At 36.9% G+C, this 17076-nt stretch overlaps 1 protein-coding gene and 1 long non-coding RNA gene across 10 annotated transcripts in view; one reads left to right on the top strand and one right to left on the bottom strand.

Moving 5' to 3' along the window:
* The window catches only part of Dop1a (DOP1 leucine zipper like protein A), a 104528-nt gene that overhangs the window by 41342 nt on the left and 46110 nt on the right, over positions 1–17076 (bottom strand). For 6 of the 9 annotated variants that reach the window (XM_085689474.2, XM_085689475.2, XM_085689469.2 and 3 more), the window contains 8 exons: positions 12362–12461; positions 11297–11406; positions 10135–10243; positions 8633–8753; positions 8030–8149; positions 6284–6398; positions 5896–5925; positions 5060–5293 (listed from right to left, as the gene is read on the bottom strand). In XM_085689474.2, the coding sequence (XP_085545600.2) occupies positions 5060–5293; positions 5896–5925; positions 6284–6398; positions 8030–8149; positions 8633–8753; positions 10135–10243; positions 11297–11406; positions 12362–12461 (939 nt within the window). The remainder of the gene's footprint in view (positions 1–5059; positions 5294–5895; positions 5926–6283; positions 6399–8029; positions 8150–8632; positions 8754–10134; positions 10244–11296; positions 11407–12361; positions 12462–17076) is intronic. The other 3 variants (XM_048435776.3, XM_085689476.2, XM_085689477.2) reach the window with 1 other exon arrangement.
* LOC148122252 (uncharacterized) lies at positions 10484–15798 on the top strand. Its single transcript, XR_015737687.1, has 3 exons — positions 10484–10687; positions 14497–14541; positions 15291–15798. It is a non-coding gene; the product is annotated as an uncharacterized LOC148122252 (long non-coding RNA).

Here is a 17076-nt window from a genome sequence, read left to right as displayed (position 1 = left end):
ACACTTGTTAGGGTCTTGAGGTAAACATACATATATGTACAAATCTTTAGGATCTGTACCCTTGTTTCAAATGACTATTTTATTTTCTTCATAAAACAATCTTTCTTAATGTTTAAACAATGTAAAGAATGAGAAATAGAAGATTAAAAATCTTGCATTTTAAGTATTATAAATAAAAACTAATAGAGGATGTGTTTGGGACCACATGAATAAAAATCTCGGTTGAAGTATGTCAAGTGTCATTGCACGTCCTTACACCTAGATTCTTTCAATGAAGAGTGATCAGCTCATATCATATTCAGATCACGGATTAGGCAGCAGGGCCAATGGAAACAGTTTAGAATCTAGAAAGAGACAACGATAAAACAGACTAATGATCATTTCTGGACTAGGGGCAGAATCAAGTATTGTCTGGTTTTGTTTAAATAAAGTTGTGCATTCCCTTGAATGTGTTCCATGTCTGCAACAGAGGATAATCTGAGTAAGATCATTAGAATATTTTCTTATTAATGCATGAATTAAGTACTTCTACTTAAAGCAGGGCTTGACCCAGTGTTTCCTGCTTTAGTGAATGACACCATCATCCATTAAAGACAGGAAGATGGAAGCCTACAAGTCATAGTATTTTCTCCACACCTTCCTTTTTCAACTTGCCTTATACCCACATCAGTATGGTGGCTAAGTGTGTGAGATCTAAGTCAGCTAGGTATGTGCCATGAACTTGATAGTCTTCAAACCTCAGGTTCCTAATTTGTGCACAGCAGTGTCCTCTTATCTGAAAGGGATACACATACACACACAAATTATATATACATATACCACGTATATACTATATATACACATGTATAAATGTATACATATATACTATGTGTATTTGTATGTATATATTCTAAGACCCGTAGTAGATGCCTGAAACTGTGGTTGGTACTGAAAACTTCATAAATGACTTTTTTTCCTGTTCATACAAACTAGTGGTTCTCAACCTGTGCGTTGTGACCACCACAGAATTTGTATCAGATATCCTGCATATCAGATATGTCTATTATAATCCTTAACAGTAGAAAAATGACTGTTATGAAGTAGCAACAAAATAATTTTACGTTGGGAATCACTACTATATAAGGAATTATTTTAAAGTATCACAGTATTAGGAAGGTTGAGAACCAGTGATATACACAGACCCATGATAAGGCAGCACAGGAAAAAAGTTAACAACATTAATCATATAGAACAATTCTAATAAAATAAGACTAACATGAATGTGGACTCTCCCAAAATATCTTATTGTATCATAATCCTCTTTAAGATGATGTGACAGTATGATGAGAAGTGAGATGAATGATGCAGGCACTTGCAGTATTAACACTGCTACTTAATAAGAGCTGCTTGAACGAGCACACAGACAGAACCCATCTGATAACTAAGAAGGGGGTGGATAGATATCAGATTGCCTATGCCAGGAAAAGGGATGCTTTGCATGTTGAAGAGAACGGCGCATGATTCCATCAATCTACAAACAGCAGTAGCAAAGAATTTAGAACTTGTAAATTATTACTAGTATTTTCCACATAAAACATTAGGTTGGCCATTGATTACTCACTGGCAACTGAAAATGGAAATGGGAACACTCATAAAAAGGACTACTATAACAACAAATTTCTACATTTTACAGTTAGTTTAAGGATTTAACATAGAGGGAAACTGGCAGAGTGCCTAATGCTCAGCAAGCACACAATGTTAGTGATCACTCATTATCCTTAATTATTTTATTACTAGCGTCTTTTAAATTTTGCTCCTAAATGTATTTCTTCTTTTTCCCATATCTTGTTAGCTCAACTTAACACCACCTCTCACCTGCACTACTGCAAGTCTCCCCACATCCATTTTTGTTTCTCAGATCCATACTCCACACTGCAGCCATAGTAAGTTTCTAAAACATGTTATCTTATTTTGGCACTTGCCTTTTTCCCCTTCTTTGTCTTCCCATTGCTCCTAAGACAAAGAATAAAAGCCTTAGTATAGCGAACAAGGCTCTGTTAACCTGGCTCCTGCCTCTCTTATAACTGCATCATCAAGTGCATAGAGTTCCTTTCTGCCTTAGGGTCTTTGCCACTGTTTTTTCCTTTCATGTGCTGTATCTTTTCATACTACTCCACCCCAACAATTTCTCTAGGACTCCACCTCAAGAAAGTAGTCCCTGACTCCTAGGGATGCCAAGTCACCCTCTTACTTGCCTCCCATCCTAAACTTGTACCTCCAATTTGGCCCTACACTAATCATTGTATTAACTGTAATTAAATATGTAATCACTTGTTTTATATAGATTGTACAGCTAGTTCATAAAAGATACTGAATGAACAAAGTAATTTTTCTGTTTCAAAGACAGAAAACTTAGGTTCAAGCTGGGCACGGGGGCACACACCTTAAATCCCAGCACTCAGGAGGCAGAGACAAGAGGATCTCTGTGAGTTCGAGGCTAATCTGGTCTACAAAGTGAGTTCCAGGACAGCCAAGGCTATTACCCAGAGAAACCCTGTCTCAAAAATACCAAAACCAAATAAACAACAATAGAAAGAAAACTGAATTTCAGGGAGGTTAAAATAAACTTGCCCAATGCTGCAGTAGACAAGCTAAGTTGTTAACACAGATCTTTGGAGAGGGAGATTTTCAACTTGGTTATTAATTATTATTTTTAATGTGACCACAGTATTACTATGTACAGTACAACTCTTCATATTATGGTGTCAAAGTCTATAGTGGCTAACAGATTGAACTCATTTGCTTATTTTTCTCTTTTGAAAGGTTATTTACCATCGAAAATGATGTACTTTTTACAAAAGAAGACTCATTCAGATAACAAAACTATCATTAGCTTATTCCTATTCATTTATATATTAATACTAAGGATAATACTAAGGTAATAGAATTTAATCTATAAATCCAATTAAACTTGCATACATGAATAATATTTATTGGTTTAGACTATATTATGTGGCTATATAGTTTTTATGATAAATTTCTTTCTAAAAATAGAAAGGATATTTAGGCCATTTGAGTAGATGCCCAATACAAAAATATTATAAAAAATATTAAGTGCCATGTGGTCAAACTAGGCTCACCATTATAAAAGCAGCAGCCCTTCATATACATTTCAAAAAACATGGTCGCAGCCTGAAAATATTATCAACTTTCATATATCTAACATTATACAATTGTGCTTCAGGAAAAAAGATCGGAAAAACATATATGGCTAAGGCGCATGAAAGAAGGAAGGATGAAGAGAAATATGGATGGATATGGGAGTTCAATGTTACGTCATAATTTAGACTGTATTATTTAACTGTCTTGGATTTAACTGAACAGAGTCTCATTTACCATACCTATGATCATCAATAAAGGCTTTCAGATAAGCATGAATTTTCACATATTGAACATGTTACTGAAAAAAGGGTAAGGGTGTGTCTTCTCCAACTCCCATAAGTCTCACTCAGCTTATTATCAGTTAAACACTTTTAGTTTTATTTCTAAGAAAAATCTTAAGAGTACCATGTAAGGACAGTCCCATGAAAGGACTTTCCTACCATGGTAGAGACAGAATATATTATACATACATGAAGAGCAGGTTTGAAAGGACCAACCTGGAAAGCAGGCTGGTTCTAGTTATGTAGAATAACTATATTATGTAAATAATAATGAAATTATCAAGTTTCATTTCATTATGAAGGGTACATTAGTACAGAATGAAAAAAAATGTTTCAGGATTAACTGCTGGTGGGAAAGGTTGTACATCCCATCCTCAAATTTTATTTTGCAGTGAAGAAAAACAGGTTATCCAAGGTAAGGGGGCAATTATAGAACCACACGATTACAGACAACAAACCCGATTCTCTAGAAATTTTCAAATACTTCTATCAACATAGTGCCAATGTGATTACACTTAATGTAATTAACATATAATTCTATTGAAAATCTTCACTCATACTTTACTAGATTGAATTGTTTCATTTATTTATGTATATGTGTTTGTGTGGGTGTGTATGTGGAAGCCAGAGAACAACCCTTAGGGAGTCAGTTCTTCCCTTTTACCACGTGTGTTCTGGGAACTGAACTCAGGTCATCAGACTTGACAGCAAATGGTTTTACTAACTGCGTCAGTCATTTTACTGGCCTGTACTAGATATTCCAGTGTAAGTCTGAAAGGAATTGAATCACTAATTTTTCTATTAGGATTTCAATGGTATTAAAGTATGTTATTGGTGTAAAACATTAAAATTACATATTATATGCTTAGATATTATAGATATGTGTGTGAATATGTACTAAGAGAGTTTAATTTTACTCAATTTCAAAATATTGAACATATGGGTACTTTAAAATTTTAAAAAAAGATTATACATTTCAGGAAAATCATGCCAAAAATTTGGTGCAGTGAAAGAATCAATAAAATTTATACATAGGCCTGTTACCCAGACAATAGGTAATGCTTTTGTGTTTACTAGATATTTTACACTGTAGCTCATGTGACTAAGGCATTCGATTTTTAAAACTAAAATAAAAAAGATAACATAGTTATTATCAAAAAATCATGCTTATAAAAACTTGAATATGACTAAATTGTCTTATATATATTTTACAAAACCAAGAATTCCTGCTAAAAGTTTGGTAATTGCAAAAAGACACTCTAAAAATAAACAGTTCAGTGTACTTTGAAGACAGTACAAAAAAGGATAAAATTTGTTTTCATGATATCAATTTTGTATACATTACATATTGAAATGATAATGTATTTGTTACATTTGGCTAAGTCAAACAATGCCATAAGCTTCTTTTTAATGTGACAAATAGAAAATTTTAAATTAGATGTCATATATATTTTACTTCTACTGTAAAGTACTGACATAGACAATCAACTAATTATACAATGACCAAATTAACAAGATTCTATTGCCAAAGCACTTTGATCTTAGAAAGATTCACTGATATTTAAAGAACTTAAAAAATGTTCTACACTGAAAAACGTAACTGATCTGATGATACTAAGAACCCCAGCTAAAATTACCTTTTTGTCTTCCCATTCTTTGACTGTGCTGTTCTGCCCACTTGGAAACTGTACCACACCCCCAGTGCCAGCAGATAACAGTGGGGGCTGGACTTTGCTAAGGATCTTTGAGCAGAGCTTCAAAGAATCTGTGAGCTCAGACAAGCGCAATGTCTGGAGATGGCTTGTCAAGGCAGAAATCATCCTGAGCAGTAACTGAGGCAAGTGTTCTGTCTGGATTTCAATATAAGTTTCCTGAAAATAAAAGAAAATTAAAAATATTTAATGTAATATACAAAAGCTATTTTATTTTAATTCACACAAGTAAGGCTCTATATTTGCTTATGTTTTATAAGTATCATGCTCCTAACAGTTCATAGGCATTTTCATACTGATGACTCAGAAAATGTGCACTAAATGTCTGGAGTTGGCTCAGGGGGTAAAGTGCTTGCTGTGTAAGCATGAACATCTGAGTTTGGATCCCTAGCACCCACATTAAAGCCAGGTCAGGTGGTGCACATCTGTAATCCCAGTGCTAAGGACAGAGAGACAGGCAGGTTCCTGAGGGCCATCAGTCAACCAGTCTAGTCTAACTGGCAAGCTCCAGGGACCCAGTCTCAAAAAGTAAGGTGGAGAGTGATTCAGGAAGACAACCAGTTTCAACTTCTGGCCTCCACAGATACAGATATCGTCCATAGGACAAGCGCGTGGTCACAAACCCCCTCACCCCCCAATTTCTTAATTCAAGTACTTCAAGCATTATATAATTAGATACCCCAGTTTTATGAGCTATATTAATAACATTCTAATTCAAGTGAATAAAATCAGTTAAAATAAAAACAGGCTGAATGCCATACCTGACACAGCACCCTCATACTTCTAGTAGGCTTCAAAATGAGAAAGCAAAGAGTTGAGGAGAGAAAACACAAGGGAAAACATTTCCAACAGTCTTCATATAATAGAAAGCATTGTTAACAAATATAAACGCAGCATCAGAATTCCACCCAGTAATCATAAGATTTTACAACATGCAATTGCAATTGGGAAGTAGATTCCATGTATTCTATACACAAATGTCAAGGTGAAAAAATGTTTAGAAGATGTTATGGAAAAAAGCTATGCCAAAGGAAAAACATTTAGTTATAAAGATGGGATTTTTCTGAAGATGACATTTATATTAAACATGAAATATATAAACTATGCTCTTTAAATTCTGTGTTTTTCTTTTTGCCAAAATAGTCTTACCAAAGAGACAATATCCAACAAAAAGTCCACCAGTAAGCAGAAATTGGTCAGCTGTAACTCAGATGAGTCACTACTGTCTCCAGGCCCAACCTGAAGTCTGGCATGCAGTGTTCTCCTAAAAGAAAGACAATCGACTTTATCAAATACGCTATCACATGATAGAAGACATGTGACTATAACCCTGTCTTAACAAATAAGACTCAAGTCAGGATTGGGACACATAGAAATGTTCATTCCCATTGCCCCAGAACACCACCACGTTGCTTTCAAGAGAACGTCGCAAAGTGAGGTGCCTGAAATGCCTACTCTGGATTCTACGAGTTCTGGATATAACACACTTGTTGAGATTTGCACTGCTGTCACCATGGGTATGTCTCCAAGTAGAAATAAATGTTTCTTTATTTGATTTCTAAACTGAGACACTTGGTTTACAAGTGTTTTTTCTGTGTTGCTGTTATGGCAATGTATGTTCTTCATATCTGGACCATAACTCTCCTTCAAGATCTGAGATCAAACACCTGTTTTACAGGAAGTCTCTTTTGATCCAAGATGAAACCCAAGAAACACCGATATTAATCCATATTAATCCTATTTGACCACACACTGCCCTACACTCTCAAGACATAATTATATCGTACTTGACTACTGAGAAACATAAACAGGTAGAGAAAGAAATACAATCAATGAAAGTATGAAGACAGCGGATTCTGATGTGGGGTTTGAGAGTCAAGGCTACTGTAAGGTGAGTGACCCCTCTACAGGATCAGTCCAGAAGAACAAAGGAGGTAGGATATGTAAAGAATAGCATAGTGACGGCTCAGCAGCACAAAAGGTGGTGAATGTTTAGGAAATAATTCAGGTTGGCTCAAGAAACATGGATGTGTGTTGTGAATATAGATTAGTACAGAAGGGTGGGTATATGTGTAGAAAATACAACGTGGGCAAAAGATACTCATAATTCCTCTCCACCCTGACACCGTAACGTATAAGGCATTTTCAACTTTTAATCTGTTCCCGGAGCAGACATGTGCATCTCTTACTTGTCCCACTATAAAGTCTGAGGTCAGCGACTATCTAACATGCCTAGCACATGCTTTTCAGTTGGGTTCTCAATATCTGCCAACTGGACAAGCAAGTAAATCCCCAAATTCTTAAAGAGATTCATAGACAAATATATTTCTAAATTCCTCTTGACTCAAGATTGGACATGCCTACATTTGACTACATGCTTCTCATGCTTTAGAAGTTAACTAGGGTGTGAAAGAGCTGGGTTTGGAGTCCGGATAGAGATTTCACTCTGCTTCACTAGCACTCTAGGGATTTCAGACCGTTTCAGGCTTTCTACCCTAAGGGGCGGTGTGTTTATTATTTCTTATAAGTTACCAAATGGGATGATTTTAAGTCTCTGAAAACACTCAGTGGTCCTATTAATAAATGGAAATAGTTCTGTGAGAATGTGCTGATGCAGACTGCTATCTTCTCCACAGTCAAAAGCAGGGGGGATGCTGCAAGCCAGACACAGGAACACTCTATGCTGGGGAGTGGATCATTATTTCTAAGCTCCTTTCCAGTTCTAAGACTATATTAGCAATGATTTTTATATCCTGGATTGACAAAGTAAATTTAGATTATGGGTAAATAATTAACAGTTTTCGGTAGGAAAAAAAACGTATAAAAGAACATTTTAAAAGCTAAAGGTTAGCTTTGAATGTTATTGGATTACAGCAAACGAAGCTGTTAACTCACCGACAACATTCTTCAAACCAGCGTGCAATGTAATCCCACATATAATAAGGTTCAAAGGAATTAAAAAGAAGATTCGCAGTTTTAATCAGCTCAGCTGTTTTCTTGTTTTCCCTTAATTTACTAAAAAATAAAGGAAACCAAACAATTAAAAATATTGATATTTCTTTCAAAACTGAGTGCATTGTTACTGGGGTAGCATACATTTTTACATACTGCTAGAATATTGTCTAGTAGGAGGAAGACTGCAATGGTGACATAATCTATTCTTACTCTTGGAGCCAAGTGCCTTTTCTACTCATTGAGTCATCTCATCAGCCCAAATATTCAATTAATTTTCCAAACTGATATGATTAAGAAACATTCAACTATCAAATGGTGATTACTCTCTTATTTAAAGTAATCTGCCTGAATAGTGAGTGCAATTAATTATGATACTTCATACTATGAATGTAATAATTTTATTCATTGTAATATAAACTTTAGAGTAAGATCATAACCATTACTAATAATCATATTATGTTAATTTATATTACTAGAGTCCATTTCATAAGCATTAATAATAGGGGCTATTTTTATGTCATGCTTAATTTTTTAAGAATCTACCTGCTTAACTGAGCATGGTCCTTGCTGAAGGGTGGTTCCATCTGAAGATCCAATTCTGCTTTACATTGAGAATACAATGTTCTAAACACCTCAATTAGAACATCTTCTAGAATTACAGGTCCTAAAATTAATATACAACAAATTATATGCAGCAGTTATTTAGGATTAACAAATCATGATGACCTGAAGAATAGTCCAATTAAAGTATGCTTTGAAAAAAGCACTTTATGAAGAGATTTCCCAGCCACCAAAGCTAAACTTTTGAAACATGGTCCAATAGTAAGTAAAGGGATAAATGTTTATTTTAAGTATAGAGTCACATTAATAGAAGTGACAAAAATCCAGAAAACTGGCTAAATCTCTGTTACCTTGAACAGGCAGGCTCTTTAGTTTTTGAGTCTTAGTTTCCTGATCCCAAATGAGGAGAGCATAACTAGCGTTATGGGACAGTCTTTTTTTTTTTTTTTTTCGGTTTTTTGAGACAGGATTTCTCTGTAGCTCTGGAACTAGCTCTTGTAGACCAGGCTGGCCTTGAACTCACAGAGATCCACCTGTCTCTGCCTCCCAAGCGCAGGGATTAAAGGCGTGCGCCACCGCGGTACCATGCAGCTCTTAGAACAACTATCCAGTAGATTTTGCCAGTTTGCAGTTGCTAAATAATGCTCAAAATCAGAAAGATAAGTTTGACTGCTTCACAGTTACCACTATCTTTTTAAAAAAGTCCCCTCAGCTTCACCACCATCACAGAAAACCTCAAAAGTGACCCTGTTGAAGTTCCTGACACAAAGATTTCACTTTTAAGAGCTGGGGAACTATAAGCATGTGCCAAAACACCTGAATATACTTAGAAAATTTACATACAATTTAGTTTATGCTAAGTACTATAGTTCATTTTTTAGTAGATCTAATAAATAATAAGCACACAATGATGGAAACCACAGAAAGCAACAGCAACAAGAAGACTATGAAGGAAATATATAACTCACATTTCTGTTCCAGTCCTCAAATTCTAAGTTAGTCATGCCAGATCAACAATGTTTCCATTTTAGTGACTAACGATTAAAAGGAGATGAGATGACATCTTTTAAGAAACTGACTCTGCTGTCTACAGTGTAAGGCACAGGTCTGATGCTGACATAAACGCCAGCTACACATCTTTAACTTCAGTTAACAAACTGTTGAGAATCTCAGAATCTGTATTTAAAAGCACACCACGGGGCTGGAGAGATGGCTCAGCGGTTAAGAGCATTGCCTGCTCTTCCAAAGATCTGGAGTTCAATTCCCAGCAACCATATGGTGGCTCACAACCATCTGAAATGAAATCTGATGCCCTCTGCTGGCCTGTAGGCAGACATACAGACAGAATATTGTATACATAATAAATAAATAAATATTTAAAAAAAAAGCACACCACAATTTTCCCAGTGCCTTCATTCTACTATTACCATGAAATAATAAAAAGCACATGTCCGCTTATGTTTTGGGACAGCAGCATATATTACCTAGCTCAGGTTTGTCCAATAAACTGATTAAAATCCGAAAAGGTTTTAGATCTTGCATGAGAGTGCTTTCTTCTCCAAATCCATTCACTTGTAAGATTCCTACCATGGCCTTAAAAAAAAAAAAGCATACTAATGATTTAGGAACTAGTAATATATATATATATATATATACATATATATTTTTTAAAAGAACTATTTTTAACTATATCCATGAAATGTAGATTCACATCCCTGCACTATTCTGACTGATGTCTTCTTTCTTTGCCAGGAACAAAGACGGCAGACTCACTTACAAGAGAAAGCAACATATTCAAATCATAAGTATTAATTTGTTGTTTATTTTTGAAAAAGGCCTTGCTACAAAGACTGGGTTGACAACAAACCATCCTCCTGCTTCAGTTCTCTGAGTGTGGAGCTACGAGTGCATCAATCTAGATGATGATTTTTCATTGGGGAGAATCAAGAGAAGTGTACTGAGAAATCGAGTGTTGGCCATCTAGATGAAGATATTTGTTTAGGACACGAACTTCAACTATGCTATCTTCACTGAGGGGTATAGTATGTAATTATTTTCTTACCTATTTAAAATTCAGTGTATAATTTCCTGCATTTAAAAATGCTTCAGGCTGGGCTTATGATACACACCTGTAATCCTACCACTTTAGAAGCAGAAGCAGGCAGGTCCTGAGTTCAAGACCACCTAAGCAACACAGCAAGATCCTATCTCAAAATTAAATAAGTAAATGAAGAAAAATGCTTGAGCAATCATTTGTTTTCTTGATACATTTTCTTAGAGCATTTTGATGTACCCTAAATAAATATAATAGGAAATAAATGGATAATTTTAATGTTTTTATGTGTATTTCAGTCTTACCATCTCTAACCTGCAAAAGCCCAATCCAACCAAAGTTTCATAGGAAACAAGGTCATGGGCACCTTTTGAAATGCTCCAACCTTCACAGAGCAGACAGGTGAAAAGCTGTCCTCCTGTGGAGTCCAGCTATGACCACCTTTTTGCTGTAGTTGTATGGCTATTACAGTTATTTTTTTGGAAGTCTTTGAGTCTTGTCCTGACTTCTTCAATTATGAATTCAATTAAAACAGGACTTTGCCAGACTTTTTCAACAGGAAGTAAGCAAAGAATAATGAAAACAGTCATTACCTGGACTAATAATTCTTTTGAAAAGGTTGTAAAATAGTAAGTGGCATGTTCTTCAGGATTGCTGTGTCTTGTGCTCCTGGGTCCTATGATAGCACCGTTGTTATCAAAACCTCCATGGGAATAAATCACAAAATTAAAATGGAAGCCTTAAAACTGTTGTTCACTAAATGCTAAAATATCTCAAAAACAGTACTAAACACTTACCCAATTAGTAGCCCATTCAGTGTCAGCAAGAGAGACCATTTTAGATAGTTTAATAAAGGGAAACCAATTCAACAGATGAGTCTAATAGTATCCTTCCAAAGTTATCTTCTTATTTTACCCCAAATCTTACAGTAAAATAGCTGAGGATTTACAATATCTAAGGAAAGTCATCAAATGTCCTTTCACTCTAGTAAGAGGTTGTGAGGACAGACAAAACATTCATATAAAGGTAGAAGATTACATGTCCATAATAGATGCTCTATGGCTTAAGTATACACACTGTCTCACAATGATGTCATCTGAAAGACAGTGGTAATTACTACTTACGATTCCTCGATGACTTAAGTTTTGGAAATTTTGTTCTGATTTTGTCTATTCACTTAATCTTTTTACTATACAAACATTAAGTATAATCACAGCAATGTGTAACAGGAAAGACATCTTGCTAAAGTGAACACGATTTTATGGATTCAAATAGCCCCTTAAGAGGGTTTTAAAATTTGATCAAAAATGTCATCATTAATAGTCCCCCCACCTGAGATTGATTGATTTTTAGTGCATGTATGTGTGTGTGCTATATGAGTGTATGCGCCCTTGGAGGCCAGGAGAGGGCACTGGAACCTCTGAAGCTGGAATTACACATGGTTCTGAGCCACCTGATACAGGTGCTGGCAACCAAACCCTGGTCCTCGAGAAGAGCAGCAAACGTTCTTAACCACAGAGCCACCTTTCTGGCACAGTATTTTATTTTTATTGTTCATTTACACATAAATATTTAGTTTCTTCATACAATTTCAGAACAGTTATGCATGACAAGACTCCTTTTTTTGTCAATTATAAGCATATTCATTAGATACCTACCAAGAAGCCATGCATAAAGTCTTCGGTTCAGGGACATATCCCTCCTTAGTACTACGTGAAGGGCTGCTGACAAAATCCTGATCATATCTGGTCGAGTGGCCTAAAAAGGGAATGTAGTTATACTTAACAGAGATATACTACTATTTTTACTCTTTTAAAAATGAATACCTTGAAGTTTGTTTAGAACATTAGAGTGTAAGAGAGGTGTTTTTACATAAAATTGCTTCATCTAATCTTTCAAATACAGGAGCTATTGCTTCTAGTTCGCATATGAGGAAACAGGAAGAAAGGTAACAACAACTTGGTTTTCTTTCTGGATAGTCTCACGGAGCCTACAAGTCTGTTTTCAAACTCCCTAAGCAGGAAAGGATGGCCCTCAATTTCCACTCTGACCTTCTGTTCTTTCTGCCTTCCTCTACCTCCCTAGTAAGTGTGTGCCACTGTGCACAGCTGCCCAATTCCAACTTCAGTTTTACAGCTGGAACTATAACTCACTCACTGTAGCATTACGTTTAAAGTTCTCTTTTCCTCTGCATCAACAGTACAATCTGACAGACGAGGACTGTAAAGAGGACAAACAGCTCAACACTAGGGAGACTTTAGCAGCAATCAGTCCTCTTCTCTTCTCTTTCTTTTTAAAATTCTATTTGTAATATCTCAAAGATGAAAAAAAATACAAATAAAATCCAAAGAGTCCTTTTGTTCTAATAAATAGCTTTAACTTTTTCCTTCAGATTTTTTCCCCTCTAGTTTTAATTTGATGTTTAAATTATTAAAAGAAGATGGAAGATTGCTAATAAATTTGTTAACATTAAGGGTATGACTGGGAGCTCAAGGGGTTAAAGTTCTTGTCATGCAAACCTGATGACCTGAGAGGTGGAAGGACAGAGATCCTAAAAGTTGTCTGTACATGTGCAACTGAAACATGCACAAAATATGAACTTCAAAAAAAAATCACTGGGTAATCACTTAAATGTATAATCTTGGAATCTTAAAATCTGATCTTGGAAAACTGACCAATTTAAACCTACTCTGTAAAAAAAAGTACCTGGCAACCATTTGCCAGTAGCTCTATAACTAGAGATGGGACTCTATGCCCACATCCCCCTCTCTGTGCTGGAGTTGTTGGCAGTTCACTCTCTGAGAGAGGGCAGTCAGTGTTCTTTCAGGGTATGGCTTAGAAGTCAACCCTGCTTTGGTGCAAGGCTATACTCAGGAGTATAAGCGCAGCACAGAATGAACTGAGTGAGTTGGCTGGGGGTGGAGGGACGATACAGAAATTGATGGGTTGGGAAGGGGACTAGATCTTGGAGGAGCTGGAGGCAGGAATATGATCATATACATTGTATGAAATTCTCAAAGAACTAATAAAAAATTAAAACAACAACAAAAGTATCTGAACCTCTTACGGTCCAAAAACACTGATGTAGGAGAGTCTTATGTATTTTTGTTACTTTCATTGGCTAATTAATAAAGAAACTGCTTGGCCTGCTTGGTCAGAACATAGGTGGGTGGAGTAGACAGAACAGAATGCTGGGAAGAAGGCAATGAGGCAGATGCCATGACTCTCCTCTCCGAGACAGCCGCAGGTTAGAATGCTCCTGGTAAGCCACCACCTCGTGGTGCTACACAGATTATTAGAAATGGGTTAGATCAATATGTAAGAGCTAGCCAATAACAGGTTGGAACTAATGGGCCAGGCAGTGTTTAAATGAATACAGTTTCCATGTAATTATTTCGGGGTAAGCTAGCCGGGCTGGAGGCTGGAAGCGGCCCGCCGTTCTTTTTACAAAACACAGTGAAAATAAAGTGTGTTTATAAAATAAAGAACCGACCTTTCCTTAATCGCAGCAAACCCTCTCTATACAATCTTCCTGTTATGGAAAGGGAATCATCCCCAGAATTAGTAATAGCTGAGATGATACAGAATACAGGTCATCCACAGGTGACAAATTATGCCCATTCTTTACAGATACTGTCAGTAAGCCAGAAAATTTGTCAAGTGTGATCCCTAGGTGCCATTCCAGGTGGCTTACAGGGTGAAAACCAGCTACATAACATACATGAAGAAAACATCATATAATGTCTAAATGTATTTACTTTTTCTTTTGCTGTGTCGTCATTTCTCCCAATAGGAAAGAAGCAAGCTAAACAATCTGGCATATCCGTATGAAAAGCAGGTGAGTAGAAGTATCTACCATACTTATAATCTTTGTATTTTCACTGCCACATTCTTGGAGAAAAATAAAAACAGCAGCAAAAAAGGAAAACAAGTTGATGGTATAGCTCAGTGGTAGATGTGTTTGCAGGAGACCCTGGGTTCAATTCCAGTGCATAGAAGGAAAGGAAAGAAGGAAGGAAACTAGCCAGTTCACAGGTCTTCTAAAAGAATGCGACTGAAACTTGAGCTTGCCACTCAAGATACACTTTTCAGTTTATGACTTCTACTATTTTGTATACTGAAATTGTATTATGTAGAAGGGTTGTCTTAGTGTTAAGAACTGAAAAGCTCCCCCCACCAAAAAAAAAAAAAAGGCAGAATACCATTTTTGCCAAACTATGGTTTTTCTTTACAATATGTTGGGTTATATCCAATATAAAATATGGGATCTTTTAGATTCTGGCATTTAGTAGTCACTCCTTAAACAACATATTGTCACTTAAATGAAAACAATATTGGTAGAAATAATAATATTAGAAATTCCAAGAGAAAGCTAATTAAATTGTAGAAGACTTTGTGTGTTTAAGTTACACTGCTTCAAGACACTGAGTTAAAAAATTTTCAGTACTTAGATTTTTAAGCTTCATATATAAGAATATATGTATTTACGTCATTTCTACCTTCCTCTCCTCCCTCCAAGTCCAACTTCCTCCTTCTCCAGCTAATAGCTTCTTTTTCTTTTCTTTCTTTCTTTCTTTTTTTTTTTAGGGTTTGCAAGAGACTTGACTCTAGAGGGGTTCCCAGGTCCAAGGAGAGGTCCCCAGATTGTTCCTTGGGCAGCAGAGGAGAGGGTGTCTGAACTGGCCTTGTCCCAAAGCCACACTGATGAATATCTTGCATATCACCATAGAACCTTCATCTGGCGATGGATGGAGATAGAGACAGAGACCCACATTGGAGCACTGGACTGAGCTCCCAAGGTCCAAATGAGGAGCAGAAGGAGGGAGAACATGAGCAAGGAAGTCAGGACCATAAGGGGTGCATCCACCCACTGAGATGGTGGGACTGATCTAATGGGAGCTCACCAAGGCCAGCTGGACTGGGACTGATGGAGCATGTGATCAAACTAGACACTCTGAATGTGGCTGGCAATGAAGGCTGACTGAGAAGCCAAGGACAATGGCACTGGGTTTTGATTCTACTGCATGGACTGACTTTGTGGGAGCCTGGTTTGTTTGGATGCTCACCTTTATAGACCTGGATGGAGGAGGGAGGATCTTGGACTTCCCACAGGGCAGGGAACCCTAACTGCTCTTAGGACTAGAAAGGGAGAGGGAGGTGGGAAAGGGGAGGGAAAAGGGAGGTGGGGAGGAGGCGGAAATTTTTAATAAATAAATAAATAAATAAAGGAAAAAAGAAAGAAAATTATTGCTTCTGAGTAAAAAAAAATATTTATTTATTACATGTACAGTGTTCTGCCTGCATGCATGCCTGCAGGCCAGAAGAAGGTACCAGATCTCATTACAGAAGGCTATAAGCTACCATATGGTTGCTAGTAATTGAACTCAGGACCTCTGGAATAGCAGCCAGTGATCTTAGCCACTGAGCCATCTCTCCAGCCCACATAGCATCTTTATCTTTAGCTGTTATAAATGAATAAATATATCAATAACAACCATCTGAGTTCATTTAGTGTTGTGTGTATATGTATGTATGTTTTTAGGGTGACCACTCAGTATTGGAAAACCAACTGGGAAAAACTGATTCTACCTCTCTCAGCAGTCATTAATTGCCTGTGGCTCTTCATGTAGTGGCAGGGCCTTGTGAAACTCCCACTATCTACGTAGGCACATCAACTAGAGCTGTTACTGTTCAGGTCTTGTTTAGGCAAGCATGCTGTTGAAATTGTTGAAATTTCATGCACACAGCTTCCCTGTCATATTTAGAAGACACAATCTTGAAGCGGATGTCCTGATCCTCCAGCTCTTACAATCTTTCCACCACCTCTTTCATGACGTTCTATGAGCTTTAGGTGTAGGGGTTGTGTTATATCTGTATCTGTTAGGACCAGGCACCCATGATCAGCTATTCTTTGCATTTTGACTAGTTGTGAGAGGTGCAAGCTACACTTCAGGCTAGGATGTTAAAAAGGCTGTGCACATACTGAGGGTTGAAGATGTTGCAGGCATATTAGGTGCCAGTGACTCACCAGGCTTGACTCATGTCCAGATGTGGGTTCTGGGTTAAGACAGACTGGATCTGGCATAGGATAAGCCCCTGGGGTAAGGCCTGAAGGTTGGATGCGGCATGAGTGAGTTGAAGTCAGGTGGCTGATCAAACTAGGCTGGTATACAGGATGCACAATTTGTATTAAACCTTGGGCTTGGGAACAGTTTGGGGATGACTGATCAGTCATCCTTTGGGCTCAACAAAAGATGGTTAACTAGGACTATGCCTGAAGGGTTCAGTTCCTAAAATTTTTATACTGACCAAGTGTTATAGTTAAGGGCTGGTGAGATGGCTCAATAGGTAAAGATGGCTACTGCCAACCCTG

This window comes from Myodes glareolus, chromosome 4, assembly GCF_982192425.1.
Source record: "Myodes glareolus chromosome 4, mMyoGla1.1, whole genome shotgun sequence".
Taxonomy (NCBI): Eukaryota; Metazoa; Chordata; class Mammalia; order Rodentia; family Cricetidae; genus Myodes; species Myodes glareolus.
This window is presented reverse-complemented; position numbering and strand designations above follow the sequence as displayed.